At 35.9% G+C, this 14,324-nt stretch overlaps 1 protein-coding gene across 4 annotated transcripts in view; it reads left to right on the top strand.

Moving 5' to 3' along the window:
• The window catches only part of LOC125649283 (vacuolar protein sorting-associated protein 33B-like), a 43,502-nt gene that overhangs the window by 13,338 nt on the left and 15,840 nt on the right, over positions 1-14,324 (top strand). Inside the window, exons 17-20 of one of the 4 annotated variants that reach the window (XM_056165816.1) lie at positions 1,114-1,207; positions 2,117-2,146; positions 6,116-6,226; positions 7,702-8,194. In XM_056165816.1, the coding sequence (XP_056021791.1) occupies positions 1,114-1,207; positions 2,117-2,146; positions 6,116-6,226; positions 7,702-7,784 (318 nt within the window). In that variant the 3' untranslated portion in view covers positions 7,785-8,194. Of the gene's footprint in view, positions 1-1,113; positions 1,208-2,116; positions 2,147-6,115; positions 6,227-7,701; positions 8,195-14,324 lie in introns of those variants that run through there. The other 3 variants (XM_056165818.1, XM_056165817.1, XM_056165819.1) reach the window with 3 other exon arrangements.

The following is a 14,324-nucleotide window of genomic DNA, read 5'->3' as shown; positions in this document are numbered from 1 at the left end:
ATACACTATGTGCGGGAATGTCTATATTCAAATACAAATTATTGTCCTCAAGGAAATCAAAATATGTCCCATGAATGAGAAAAAAGGAAAACGTTGGGAAGAAACAAAGCAGGGCTTATGAAATAGAAATTTTTAAAAAAATATTGAGGTCATTTTATTCTAAATGGATTAAAGAATTTCCGTGCCGGTAAGAATTTTAATGAAACTGAAAATATGTTTGAAAGTAAAAGCATCAAATTGAATGACGAGACTAAAAATTTTTTTGAGACAATTTTAAAATGCATTTTAGTTCAAACTTAACGTTTGTCATTTAAATTGAGCATTTAAATGTGGAGAATCTATCAGATTTTTTCTGGAAAGTTGGTCAGGGCTTAGATTTAAATCATGATTTCAAAATGAAAGAAATCAAGTTCTAACCTTGGAAATACACTATGATAATTTCATTAGTCTAAGATATGTGACTACAATAAACAATATATTGACATCTGTAACACCATATCAACCTTTGTGATATAAGTAATAAACAATATATCGACTTCTGTACAGTGATAAACGATATATCGACCTCTGTACAATATAGGATTAAACATTCTTTTTGAAGAATTTATCGATGTGTAAACTCTGGACATTTACTCACAAACTGAATAAAAGTGCGAAGCACTTTTATGTTAAGTTTGTGAGTAAAATGGCCGGAGTTTACACATCGATAAATTCTTCAAAAAGAATGTTTGATTCTTATAATTCCAATTCATTCACTTCATTAACAATTGCAAAAATTTGAATAGTTTCCCCGCACTATGTTATTTGTTTTCAGGCGTGTATGAATACATCGCGTTTTCGGATTTATTGATGTATAAACTCTTGTTCAGCTTTATTTTTGTCCAATCAAAACACTTGTAATAAATAACATTGGAATTATTATAAGATAAATAATATATTTACCTCTGTAAGATAGAAGATAAACAATATATCGACCTCTGTACAACACAAGATAAATAATATATTTACCTCTGTAAGAGAGGAGATAAACAATATATCGACCTCTGTACAATACAAGATAAATAATATATTTACCTCTGTAAGATAGGAGATAATTATCGATCTCTGTGACAGGTTTTAACCAGAGGAGGATTTACTGGTATGGAGGAAATTACAAAATACCTGCCTGGAGGAGTTCATACCGAAAACCACGTCAAGGCATCTAAAGGTATATAGTCTAACTCGGGGACTGTTTAACAGTAGGAAATTTGTGTATATAGTCCAACTCGGGGACTGATTAACAGTAAGAAATTTGTGTATATAGTCCAACTCGGGGACTGTTTTAACAGTTGGAAATTTGTGTATATAGTCCAACTCGGGGACTGTTTCACAGTAGGAAAATTGTGAATATAGTCCAACTTGGGGACTGTTTAACAGTTGGAAATTTGTGTATATAGTCCAACTCAGGGACTGTTTAACAGTAGGAAAATTGTGTATATAGTCCAACTCGGGGACTGTTTCACTGTAGGAAATTTGTGTATATAGACCAACTCGGGGACTGTTTCACTGTAGGAAATTTGTGTATATAGACTCTGGGGACTGTTTCACTGTAGGAAATTTGTGTATATCATCCAACTCAGGGACTGTTTAACAGTAGGAAATTTGTGTATATAGTCCAAACCGGGGACTGTTTAATAGTAGGAAATTTGTGTATACAGTGTATAGTCCAACTCGGGGATTGTGTCACCGTAGGAAATTTATGTATATAGTCCAACTCGGGGACTGTTTCACTGTAGGAAATTTGTGTATATAGTCCAACTCGGGGACTGTGTCACCGTAGGAAATTTGTGTATAGTTGTAGCTTTCTTTATCAGAAAGAGATCTTCGCAATGGTTGACCAGAAAGTTTGAGTTTTAGAATTGCAAAACCTTCATTTAACCATTTGTTTTATCTTCCTCCATCTCCAAAACCTCAGCACAGATTATTTGTTTTGAAATATTTAATACAAGATTCCACAGATCAGAAATTTAAGTTGTGAATGATTTTAGGTGTATGCATGGTGTTTTATGAATTTACATTCAATTATTGGAATCCACTGAAACTTTATAGTAATGCATATTAAATTGCTTTCATCCAGAAAATATCTCATCATCAAAAGACAAGACAGGTATGCTTTAACTCGATTGCATATATTCAGAAACTTCCATTGTAACCATATGTACTCTATCTAACATCAATGAAAACATAAGGGGCTTCCGTGGTCGAGTGGTTAGAGCATCGCGCTCAAAATCATACGGCCTCTCACCTCTGGTTGGCGTGGGTTCGAATCCTGCTCACACCGGTAAGTGAGAAAGTTTCCCAGTTTACTTTCGGAAGGTCGGTGGTCTCTTCCACCAATAAAAAAACTGGGCACCACCAGATAACTGAAAAATTGTTGAGTGTGGCGGAAAACAGCAAAGCAATCAATCAATCAATTGTGCAGTGTGTTATCTTTGTTTTCACATGTAAACTGTAAAATCAATCATTTTCATATGAAGATTGAATATTTTGTTAATTTAGGTGGTATTGACATACCCACAAATTCAAATCCTTTCCAAACAAAATAAACTGAACTATGAATGAAGAATAACAATCCTTCTACCATGAATCCCCTTAACAATTAAAACTTGACTTCAAATAGTTTTATTATACCATATACAGTGTACCCACATTATAACTTAATATAGTGTACCCACATTATACCTTAATATACAATGTACCCACATTATACCTTAATATACAATGTACCCACATTATACCTTAATATACAGTGTACCCACATTATACCTTAATGTACAGTGTACCCACATTATACCTTAATGTAAAGTGTACCCACATTATACCTTAATATACAGTGTACCCACATTATACCTTAATATAGTGTACCCACATTATACCTTAATATACAGTGTACCCACATTATACCTTAATATAGTGTACCCACATTATACCTTAATATACAATGTACCCACATTATACCTTAATATACAATGTACCCACATTATACCTTAATATACAGTGTACCCACATTATACCTTAATATACAGTGTACCCACATTATACCTTAATATAGTGTACCCACATTATACCTTAATGTACAGTGTACCCACATTATACCTTAATATACAATGTACCCACATTATACCTTAATATACAGTGTACCAGCATTTATCACTTACCAGAATTACATGCAGACATCATTGATAGATCAAGTGTCATATGATAATGGTAATTGACAAGATGTGAACCACTAAAAGCTGCTAATGTTTGTTAAACTTCACATACAACCTCCTCCCCACCCATCCACATAATGATCACATACAAACCCCTCCCCACCCATCCACATGATGATCACATACACCCATCCACATGATGATCACATACAACCCCTCCCTACCCATCCACATGATGATCACATACAACCCCTCCCTACCCATCCACATGATGATCAGATACAACCCCCTCCCTACCCATCCACATGATGATCACATACAAACCCCTCCCTACCCATCCACATGATGATCACATACAACCTCCTCCCCACCCATCCACATGATGATCACATACAAACCCCTCCCCACCCATCCACATCATGATCACATACACCCATCCACATCATGATCACATACAACCCCCTCCCTACCCATCCACATGATCACATACAAACCCCCTCCCCACCCATCCACATGATCAGATACAACCCCCTCCCTAACCATCCACATGATGATCACATACAAACCCCTCCCCACCCATCCACATCATGATCACATACACCCATCCACATCATGATCACATACAACCCCCTCCCTACCCATCCACATGATCACATACAAACCCCCTCCCCACCCATCCACATGATCAGATACAACCCCCTCCCTAACCATCCACATGATGATCACATACAAACCCCTCCCCACCCATCCACATGATCACATACAACCCCATCCCTACCCATCCACATGATGATCAGATACAACCCCCCTCCCTAACCATCCACATGATGATCACATACAAACCCCTCCCCACCCATCCACATGATGATCAGATACAACCCCCTCCCTACCCATCCACATGATGATCAGATACAACCCCCTCCCTAACCATCCACATGATGATCAGATACAACCCCCTCCCTAACCATCCACATGATGATCAGATACAACCCCCTCCCTAACCATCCACATGATGATCACATACAAACCCCTCCCCACCCATCCACATGATGATCAGATACAACCCCCTCCCTACCCATCCTCATGATGATCACATACAACCCCCTCCCCACCCATCCACATGATCACATACAACCCCCTCCCCACCCATCTACATGATCACATACAACCCCCTCCCTACCCATCCACATGATGATCACATACAACCCCCTCCCTACCCATCCACATGATGATCACATACAAACCCTTCCCCACCCATCCACATGATGATCACATATTTTATGTAGTTTAAAGTTTTTAGATATTGGGATCTTATGAATGGGCACATATGCACCTGGTTACTTACCTGTACTTATGGACTCAGTCCAACTCTTCTTTGGGTTAAATTTCTTTAAGAAGATTTCTTTTATATGTTTGTATATTTATCAATCCTACATTTTACTTTAGGATATTGAAATTCTATTTCTACAATGACTTTGTACCATTCACAATTGTACACAAGTATCCGAAATCATAATACATGTGGCTATTATAGTTTCAAACAATACAAGCTGTAACTGACGGTAAATAAATTGAAAAATAAAAGAACAAATATATAACATATTTGAGATTAAATATATATAACTTAATAGAATCCGAGTGAATCTGAAGCAATAAACCGGTCAAATCAGTAGAAAATCATTGTCATCCTTTCAGTAATTTCTGCTTGTAATCTCCGATGTGCATTGACCTCGGAGGTCACCAGTTTGGAAAAAAAGCGAAAGAGAGGCAATGGGCACGTTTCAGATTTGTAACAATTTAATATGCCAATTTTATAGAAAATTCACCATCAAAATTTGAGTGGCATATTTGCGTGATTATTACTTTCTTACACGTGTAGTACTTCTTGTCATTCATGAAACGTTGCAATATTTTATAACAAATGACAGGTGTAGTTATTCACGTCAGTTTCCATCTTTGTATATGACGTTGGTCTCAGCAACCCAATTATGTTCGGCAATCATTGTTCCCATGTCCGTGTATATGCAGATGCAATGGCGGTATATACGAAACACTCATTGTAGGTATGCTCTCAGACAATATTCCCTTGTTTATTTTACTGATTTTTTTCTTCACATGTTGGGGATTATATTAGTTATGCTGATAGGACTTTATTGATGCATAATTGGATAATTGAAAAAATACTGTCAGTTACAGCTTGTATTACTTTCATAATAAATTTAAATTGTAATTGATTCCTTTTTTCTGTGGACTAAACTGACTCTGAATGTTTTCATTTCCTCTCAGTATCTGTGTGTGTGGTAACTCCTGTATGTACTGTGTGTAAATGTATGTCACGTCTGTACGTACAAGATATTAGACCATGCCCCTATTCAGCATCCCAACACTGCTTGATTTACAGTATGAAGAGCTCCCTTAAGGGGAGATAAGTTATGCATTTACAGGAGTTACTTCTCTTTCCATGTTACATACATATAAACTGACACAAGATTCTCCCATTTCACACAACTTTCACATTATTTTTGTGTTACAATAATTACCTAATTATTCCCTCTCCCAAGTTCAAACTCGGCAACAATTATACCTTGCTACTGTGTATCTGGTAATTTTGGATTTTAGGGCAGACGAAGAAATTTCATCTAAATATAAAAGTGCCAAAATTTCCACTCATGGGCAAACTTGTGAAAATCCACCATTATTGAAAAGGAGAGAAACATTTACATTGCAACTCTTTTTAAAAGAAATGCATCTTTCCCCTATTACCAAAATTACCAGATCCTACGGTACACTATACCAAATAGAATTAAGTACAATTGTCAAGAGAAACAAATGTAAAATACATTTCCTTAGGACTTGTATTCCTTGTGGTAAGGAAAGTTATATTGCATGGTAGATTTGTGATAATTTTGTTATTGACTTGACAGGTAAATCAGCACGACAAGATCGCCCGGTCAGTAAAGTTGTCCTCGTCTATTTCTTGGGAGGTTGTACTCACTCTGAAATAGCGGCCCTCCGATTCCTCGGTAAACTCAAAGGTGAGAAATAGTTTTAGCATTTGTAAAGCTCACATTAATGAAAAAGACAGATTTCTTTCAGATTAAACCTGGCATTTTTGTTAGTAGACTGTAATGAATTGATATGAGATCTAAATCCTGATTACTTTGTAATTACTGTGGCATTGATTGGTTTGTTTGACATGTACATTTGCATTTTGTCTTGCATACAGTCTACTCTAGATAAATTAAAATTCAGGGAATAACTTGAAGTGTTCATTATATCGAAAGTTTAATATAAACGATGTTAAACTATATATATAATGTTATTTGGGATTTATTTATACTTCAATATAACTGTAAGTTCAATATAGTTGGCTTCATTATAAGTAGAGTAGACTGTGTTTTGTGACTACAGATGAAATTCTATTCTGCTAAGTCATGGATGAGATTTCTGTTCATTGAAACATTTGTTAAGGTACAGTAAAACACGTTTATAACGAATTCACGTTTATTGCGGAGTAATACCTATTCCCTTATGGTAAGAAAATAACGAAAAATTCACTGGATATAACGAAGTTTGGTTATAATGAACTGTTTTTTGGCTGGCCCTGAAGGTTTGCTATAACCGTGTTTTACTGTATTTGAAATGACCCGTCTCTTGCTCAGGACAAATGAAATAAGATAATACAATAATAATAATACAACATACATTGTGTTTTCTTTAAATTCATCAGATGGCTAAAGACACACAAATAACACTAGCACTAAAACTACACTAAATCTACAAAATTATTTACCCTGCAAATACCATGTTCATTGTTTTTGGCTTGCTAATCAATGTTTTCTAGGGAGCGAATTAGGACACATCCCTTTCGTTTGATGATCTGATCCACAATCAATACATGTTATATAATATACTTTAGTGTGTATATATAGTTACCCATTTTCATCCTGTCTTTATGCCCCTTGTGTCAAGAAAATTTCAAACAATTCAAAGTCTCTGCTTATCACTTGGGTCATACATGAATATTTTGAAATGAAATTTGGTATATAGATTACATCCTGAAAATATCCAGGTCAAGTTTGTATTTTGTTCTAGTGGATTAAAATTGGAAAAGTTGGACCCCTTGGACTTTTGAAAAGTTTTTAACAATTCAGTTTCCATTCATTATCTCCGTCATACAGGGACATTTTGAATTGAAATTTGGGATATAAATACATCATTGTCAAGTACGTATATGGGGGCAGTTGGATGATTGTTGACAGAGTTATGGCCCTTAGACATACCCTTATTCATGTTGCTCAGAGTCAGATACATCTATAGTTTGCATAAGGGTTAAATGAAAAGTTTCTTTGTATTGTGAGAGTCAGACAGGTTAGCTAGCTCAGTTTATAGAGCACCTGACCAGAGATTTAAAGAGCCCGGATTTGAATCCCGGTCTGGTCCGTTGCATTTTCTCCCTTCTTGTCACAGTTAACTACAGTTCTAAAATACCAATTTTCTCTGTTGACAGGTTACGTATTCATCATAGCCACCACAGCAATCATCAACAGCGCCACCATGCTGGAGTCTGTCATGGAGAGACCACCCATATAATTCATCGTCATATAGATTATCGTTTTATAGTTAATAATTTTTGTCATACTTTATCATCGTCATTTAGACTGTTATTTTTGTCATTAACTGTATTTAAACTGTATAGATTGTAAGTGACTGCGTTTGAGTTGAAGCGCTGAGCAATATCAATAATTACACTGAACCATTGTGACTGGTAGTCACTCACTCGATCATCTGCAGTTAAGTGACTTCACGATTCATTTGGATGGGGAGTTTAATATATTGGTACTGTGAGACTGAAAAATTAGACTCCGATTGGAAAAACATTCAGAAATAGAGTGCAAGAGAGAGAGAGAGAATAGCACAAACCCTTTTAAGCAGAGGGGTGCATTCACACACTGCATTAAAAATTGTTTAATGCTATCCAATAAAAATTATTGGAAAATTAATTATTTTTATTTATCTTTAGTAGTTATGATATTGGGGTATTTATTTTTACCCACAATCTGTTTCTATCAGAGCTCTCATTTCATATAGTTAGGGATCAAATCCTTTAACATTTCCAAAAATGACAACCATTATGGGAAATCCAAAGGATTCACTCACCCCTCTGAATATACTCCTGGCTGTATGCCTGCATGTGCACTTATTTTGTTCTAGAATGTGGCCCTATGATGCAATTAATTGAAATATGAAAGTAAGGGCTCATAAATTATCATTATAAGCTTACCATCTATTGTAGATGTAGTAATTTGTTTGTTAATAGAGCAATTTGTTTTTCTTCAAGTGTGAAATGTACTGTAGGTCTCTGTCAATCAGGCTGTTTTTTGGTTTAATTTAATTTGTGAATTTTTTTAAAATTCTGTGCAAGCAGCACAACACAGTAATAAAGTAATGAATATTTCAACAAATTGTTTTCTTGATCAGTAAATGTCACTGCTATGGTTGGTTGATCAGTACATGTTACTGCTATGGTTGGTTGATCAGTACATGTTACTGCTATGGTTGGTTGATCAGTACATGTTACTGCTATGGTTGGTTGATAAGTAAATGTTACTGCTATGGTTGGTTCTTTGTACAGAGGAAGACAGGGATGGGGTCAATTACATTAAAAATGTAATTAAATATTTTAACTTATATTGATGATTTTTGTCAATGTATTTAATTACTCTAAATTACTTTGAAGAATACGATTAAATACATTTCAATTACTTAAGTTTATTTCAAAATGTCTTGGAAGACTTGACTGCGAAGCCTGCTATGATTTGTCTTCAAGCTTTTTGAGGGATTAAAATTCTGCTAAAAAATGGCTTTAAAATTTCCAGATGCATTTTCTAGGACATCAAATTCATCCAGTACATTTAAAAGTCATGTTTAGTTCTAAATGTAATATCTGAATGAAGTGAACTCCTGCTCGGGTATTTTTGTTTTACTTGTGTCTTTGTACTGCAGGTATGAGAGGGGTGAACACCTGAACACAATTAGCCCTTCACCTATAGCCCTGGGCACTGTGGCCACACTGCATCAAGTTTATAGACATAGGGAGACATCTAATTATTGCATAAACATCCTATGACAAACAGTAGAGTAGTCTAACACCATTATTATCAGACACTTTCATTCCATCATTTTCAGTTTGAATTAAAAATATAATTTAAAATACTTGACTTTTTAAAAAATGTATTTAAATACATTCAATTACTTGTAATTGAAAGCAAAGTCAATTACAAATATATCCAACTACTTTATAAAAATGTATTTAAATACAGCAAATTACAATTACATTTTTCAATTACCCCATCCCTGGAGGAAGATGTAAAGGATTAGTTGGTTCTATTTTATTTGCCCCCCGCCCTGAAGTCAGAACCTCTACCCCAGAGATCATGAAATTTACAATTTTAGTAGAGGTCTCGAATTCCTGCCCTGCATGATTATGCAGTTCTTCTTACACCTGTGCAGTTGTAGATAAGATTTGGGAATATTGGTCGATATTTGACTGTTTTTGCCCTGCTCCTAAGGGCTCCGAAGGTGTAGGACCCTAAAATTTACAGCTTATGCCATGTACCCCATCCCAAAGGTGCTTCATATACAAATTTCAAAAGAATTGGAAGGGTAGCTATCAAGAAGTTCAAATTGTTTAAATGTTGGCACGCAATTGATGATGGACGCAGAATAATAGCAATAGGTCACCTGGGGTGGGGGCAGCTAAATTCCTTATATTCACACGTACTTCCGAGATAAACTTATATCACCTCATTAAAATGAAAGTAAGAACATTTTGTGTATAATTTCATTTCCGTTTTATACTCCATATATAGGATCATTTAGGAGGCTATAATGAGTACATACAGTATGATCAATTGAAAGAAGAAAGAAAGGTGCATGTTATTGTGTCTTTTGACTTCAGACAAAAATTCAGAAGGAGACCTTCAACTTTCAATTCAGCAATCAGGTAATAACCTCATACAACAAATTCAAATATTTTCACCCGTCCCCCTGCCTCACCAACAAAGAATCTGTACGTCTTCTGGAATTTAATACACTGTGGCTTCTTCACGTCATTCAGAATTCTTAACTTTTTACCAGTCTGTGAGAGTATGTGTATATTGTTGCTGAGGTTACCATTCACATATACATTTCCAACCCTGTCCACTGTTAATCCATATGGATATTGTAATTCTGTATCTCTGTATGTGAACAAGACATTTCCTTCTCTGTCTTGTTTCCATACATTGTGTGTGGTGTCACTCGAATAAATGATATTTTCCCCCATATCTACTGCTACATCGTACAAACCTTGTAAATTCCTTAAACTCCTACATTTTCGAAAATCCGTGCTTAATATATCTAGAATAGTTAAACCACCTATTGCTATAGTGTCGCCTGACTGTGCTATTCCATGGCACTTAATATCAACTTCAACAGTTTTTGTTGTGTTGAATGTATCAATACTAATTACTAAAATTTTCTTTTCTTTAGGAATTGTTACATAAATATCATTTTCTTCGTTGACACAAATATCCCATGGAGAACCTTGCAGAGACACCTCTCTCAGAATCTCCCCATCTGTTTTACAGTGAATAAGTCTCTTGTTTTTATTATCGGCCAGTACTAATTCCCCATTCTGGAGGTAAACCCCTCCTGTAAAATCAGCACCATCAATCGTAAATTCAGAAATCGCTTTGATTTCAGCATTTTCTATATCAATTTCATCTAGTATTACAGGACTTTTGTGTTCATTCGTGGTAATATCTGCAAGGAAAGGTAACTTCATCAATTTCTTAACGTCATCTTGTATCTTGGCTTGAATTCCAAATCTGAGCTGAGACATTTCCATTTCTCTCAAAGTTTGAAATATACGTTCCATTTTGGTATAAGACAATGCGACAATTGTTTTTGATGACCCATCAGTGAATAAATTTTTCCCGAGTATTTCTTTCCAGTGGCGAAGATAACATTGCCTCTGTTCGAAAGTGTTGATTGATTTTTGAAGTTTTGCTTTAGCATCTTTAGTTGCCTTTCCTACTTCGTTTAAATGTTGTTCCTCCAGCTTTGTTACAGTTTCAATAATGGCTGCTTTTACTCCCGAAATTTCGTCTCCTAACTTGTCGGCTACATCTTCGATTTCTTCGATGTTGGCTTTCTCTTCAGTAATAACCTTTTCTAACATGACTTCAAGTCGATCGACACCATCTCGCAAGCGTTTTACTTTCCCAGGTTTTATTACTTTATCGGTCGCTTCCTCTATCGAACAAATGCTTTTACATCTACCATGTTCTGTTGTAACACAGAGGACGCAACATGGTGCGAAATGACTTTCACAAAACATTTCAATTTTTCGCCCCTCGTGATCCTCGCACATCTCCAGTGAGGTGGTAGAAGTAGAAGGAATAGCCCCTTCAGTGAGAGGAACTATTTCATGATTTCTAGAAGGTTTGAATTTTTTGTGCCACTGAAGACACTCCTCGCACAAGGCCTCGGAGCAGTCTCTGCACCAACCACTAGGAGGTTTGTCGTCTCCATCAATGTTACAAGGCTCGCATTGATTGGCAACGGAACTCATCAATCGGTTTTCTGGAAATCTGTCAGCCCATTCTTCTGGAGTGAACTGGCCAACATTACCAGGCGCGGAGACGAACGTTCTACACAGCGGACATGAAAATCCGAGCGGTAGACTGCAGTCCGCACACGACGACTTGATGTGTGACAGTAGACACGGATGACAGAAAGTGTGTGTGCACGGTAAATACCTTGGTGATTTGTAATGTTCCAAACAAATAGAACAGACTGTCAAATCACAATGGATGTTTGAAGTGACAGTGGCCATAATGTCCTAGATCTATCCTTTGGTACGAAATCAAAACGAAAGTTGAGCCTGTTTGAAAAATCGATTTGTAATTTTGAACCCGATGTAATTATTCACGGTAGCTAGTCTCTACCCAGAGTTATCGTTTCTTGCACTCACATTTTGGACTGTAGGACACAGACTACCAATTATTTTGCTATACATTCCTTTATAACATAAAAATTAATATAAAAATTCCACCGCCTCAACTTACCAGAAATTTGGTACAGACTTAGAGCAGTTCAAGTCCAAAAATATTTGTGAATCTCAGGAAAATCCACCGCACACAAGTCCTGTTATGACACCGCAAGTAACCCCTACCCTGCATATTTCCCTTTCCCTTTGAGAAGCAGGTAAACAATGTCCTATTTACACCCTTCCTACTACACACTTAAGAGCAGAATTTCCCATTATTATATTTTTAAAAAATCCAGACCCTCTTCTTTCCATCCATGCCCTATAATAACACAAATCCACCCCACATACATCCCCAAGAATTTTAAAGAAAAAACCTCCATTTATAAACAGGCACTATACTTGCGTGGTCAATGAAATAGGGGTAAAATTAGTAGTCTGTAACCTAATAAAGACATAAACCTTGTTTGATTGATTTTCATGAAACTCGGCACAGAAACTCCTGCAGTCATACTAAATATCCCTATAAAGTTTCATTGGATTGGTACTCTCAACAGCAGAGTTATGGCCCTTTGAAGTGATGAGCTGGATTCTCCTAAAACAGAGGATGGAATAAGCATCAGACACACAATACACCATTTTGAAATGCTCACATATGACATATGCTGCAATATATTTCTTACCAATTATTTTTATATATTGTATACATATCCCCTTTACTTAATTAGGATAACATCTTTGATCAATAATGTAGATATATATATTCTTAAGATATTTTTGAAAAGTTAACCCCAAATATGGTAAAGTTTCTTTAAAAATGTCTAAAATAAAATATTTAACGATGGAAATTTACATAAGAAAAAATATTTAGAAATTCTGCATTATATTAGCTGTAAAAAAAACAACAACAGTAAAAGTCAATGAAAATAGATTACATGTAATCCCTTAGCTGTAAGCAGATAAGCAAACAGGACCACATCAGCCATTATCAGGATGTGGCACTTACTGGTCATGCTGGGTTATCCCTGGTCACATTAAAACTGTCATAGATATGTGCAAAATGCCATTCTAAGATTACCAAACATTAAGTATAAATATAGGTGAGCTAAGAGAATTCAAGGTATCAATGTCTGAATCTGCCAAAAGAAGTACTACTACTCTACTCACCAACATGTTTAAGAAAAACATGGCTCCTTGGAACAAGTTTGACAGAGACCTGCAGAAGATGAATGATTTCTTACCTAAAGTCCTTGAGGCCACTGTTCTGTGCTATACTGGAGACTGTTCAATGTGTGCAACATATTCCCTTGTTTGTGAGGGAGAAGTTGTTTCCAAATGGTGGAACTTTTAACTTAAAAGTCGTAATCTTGCTGTATATAAGAACAAAGAGGAACTTCAGACTACTGCAATGAAATAGGGGTAAAATTAGTAGTCAGTAACCTGTACAAAGGCATCTTCGCTAGCCAAGGGTTTCATAGGGAGCGGAGTGGACCGAAAACCCTTGTCTAGCAAAGATGATACAAAGGTGAAAACGCAAAAAAAAAAAAAAAAAACCTGCCCGAAAAAATTCATGGGATAAAATAGGTTTTACTGAGGAAAAAACGCTATTAAAAACCGAAGAACAGACAATCAGTGGCGGATTTAAGGGGGGAGGGGGGAGTCGGTGCCTCCCCCTAAAATTTTCAAATTTAAGGTAAATCGTGGTATCTTGTTTAGAAAAATGTACTAAACGATAAAAGAAGCAATAATTTCTTCCACTCCCGGAGAAATAAATGACAAAATCTGTTGATTTCTTGAATTACTTGATTGGAAAAACTTAATTCTTTCGAAAAACCCTAAAATTTGCGTAATTTTATTAATTCCACCTTATAAAAAAGGATAGAAAATATTACAGATGACTAAAATAGGAGACATATTTCAAGCCCTATAAAATCTTTAAAATCCAGATCTATAAGACCCACTGGGGTCTCATAGCGGCCTCCAGACCCCCTGCCTCATAAAGTGGCGTCCCCCATAACCGCAATTCATGGATCCGCCCCTGAAAATATAGGGACTGTAAATGTACAGCGTAGTGCCATAAAATGAGTCAACTTTCATGT

Source organism: Ostrea edulis, chromosome 5, assembly GCF_947568905.1.
Source record: "Ostrea edulis chromosome 5, xbOstEdul1.1, whole genome shotgun sequence".
Lineage (NCBI taxonomy): Eukaryota > Metazoa > Mollusca > Bivalvia > Ostreida > Ostreidae > Ostrea > Ostrea edulis.
The sequence above is the reverse complement of the archived record's forward strand: the minus strand, read 5'-3'. Positions and strand labels throughout refer to the sequence as shown.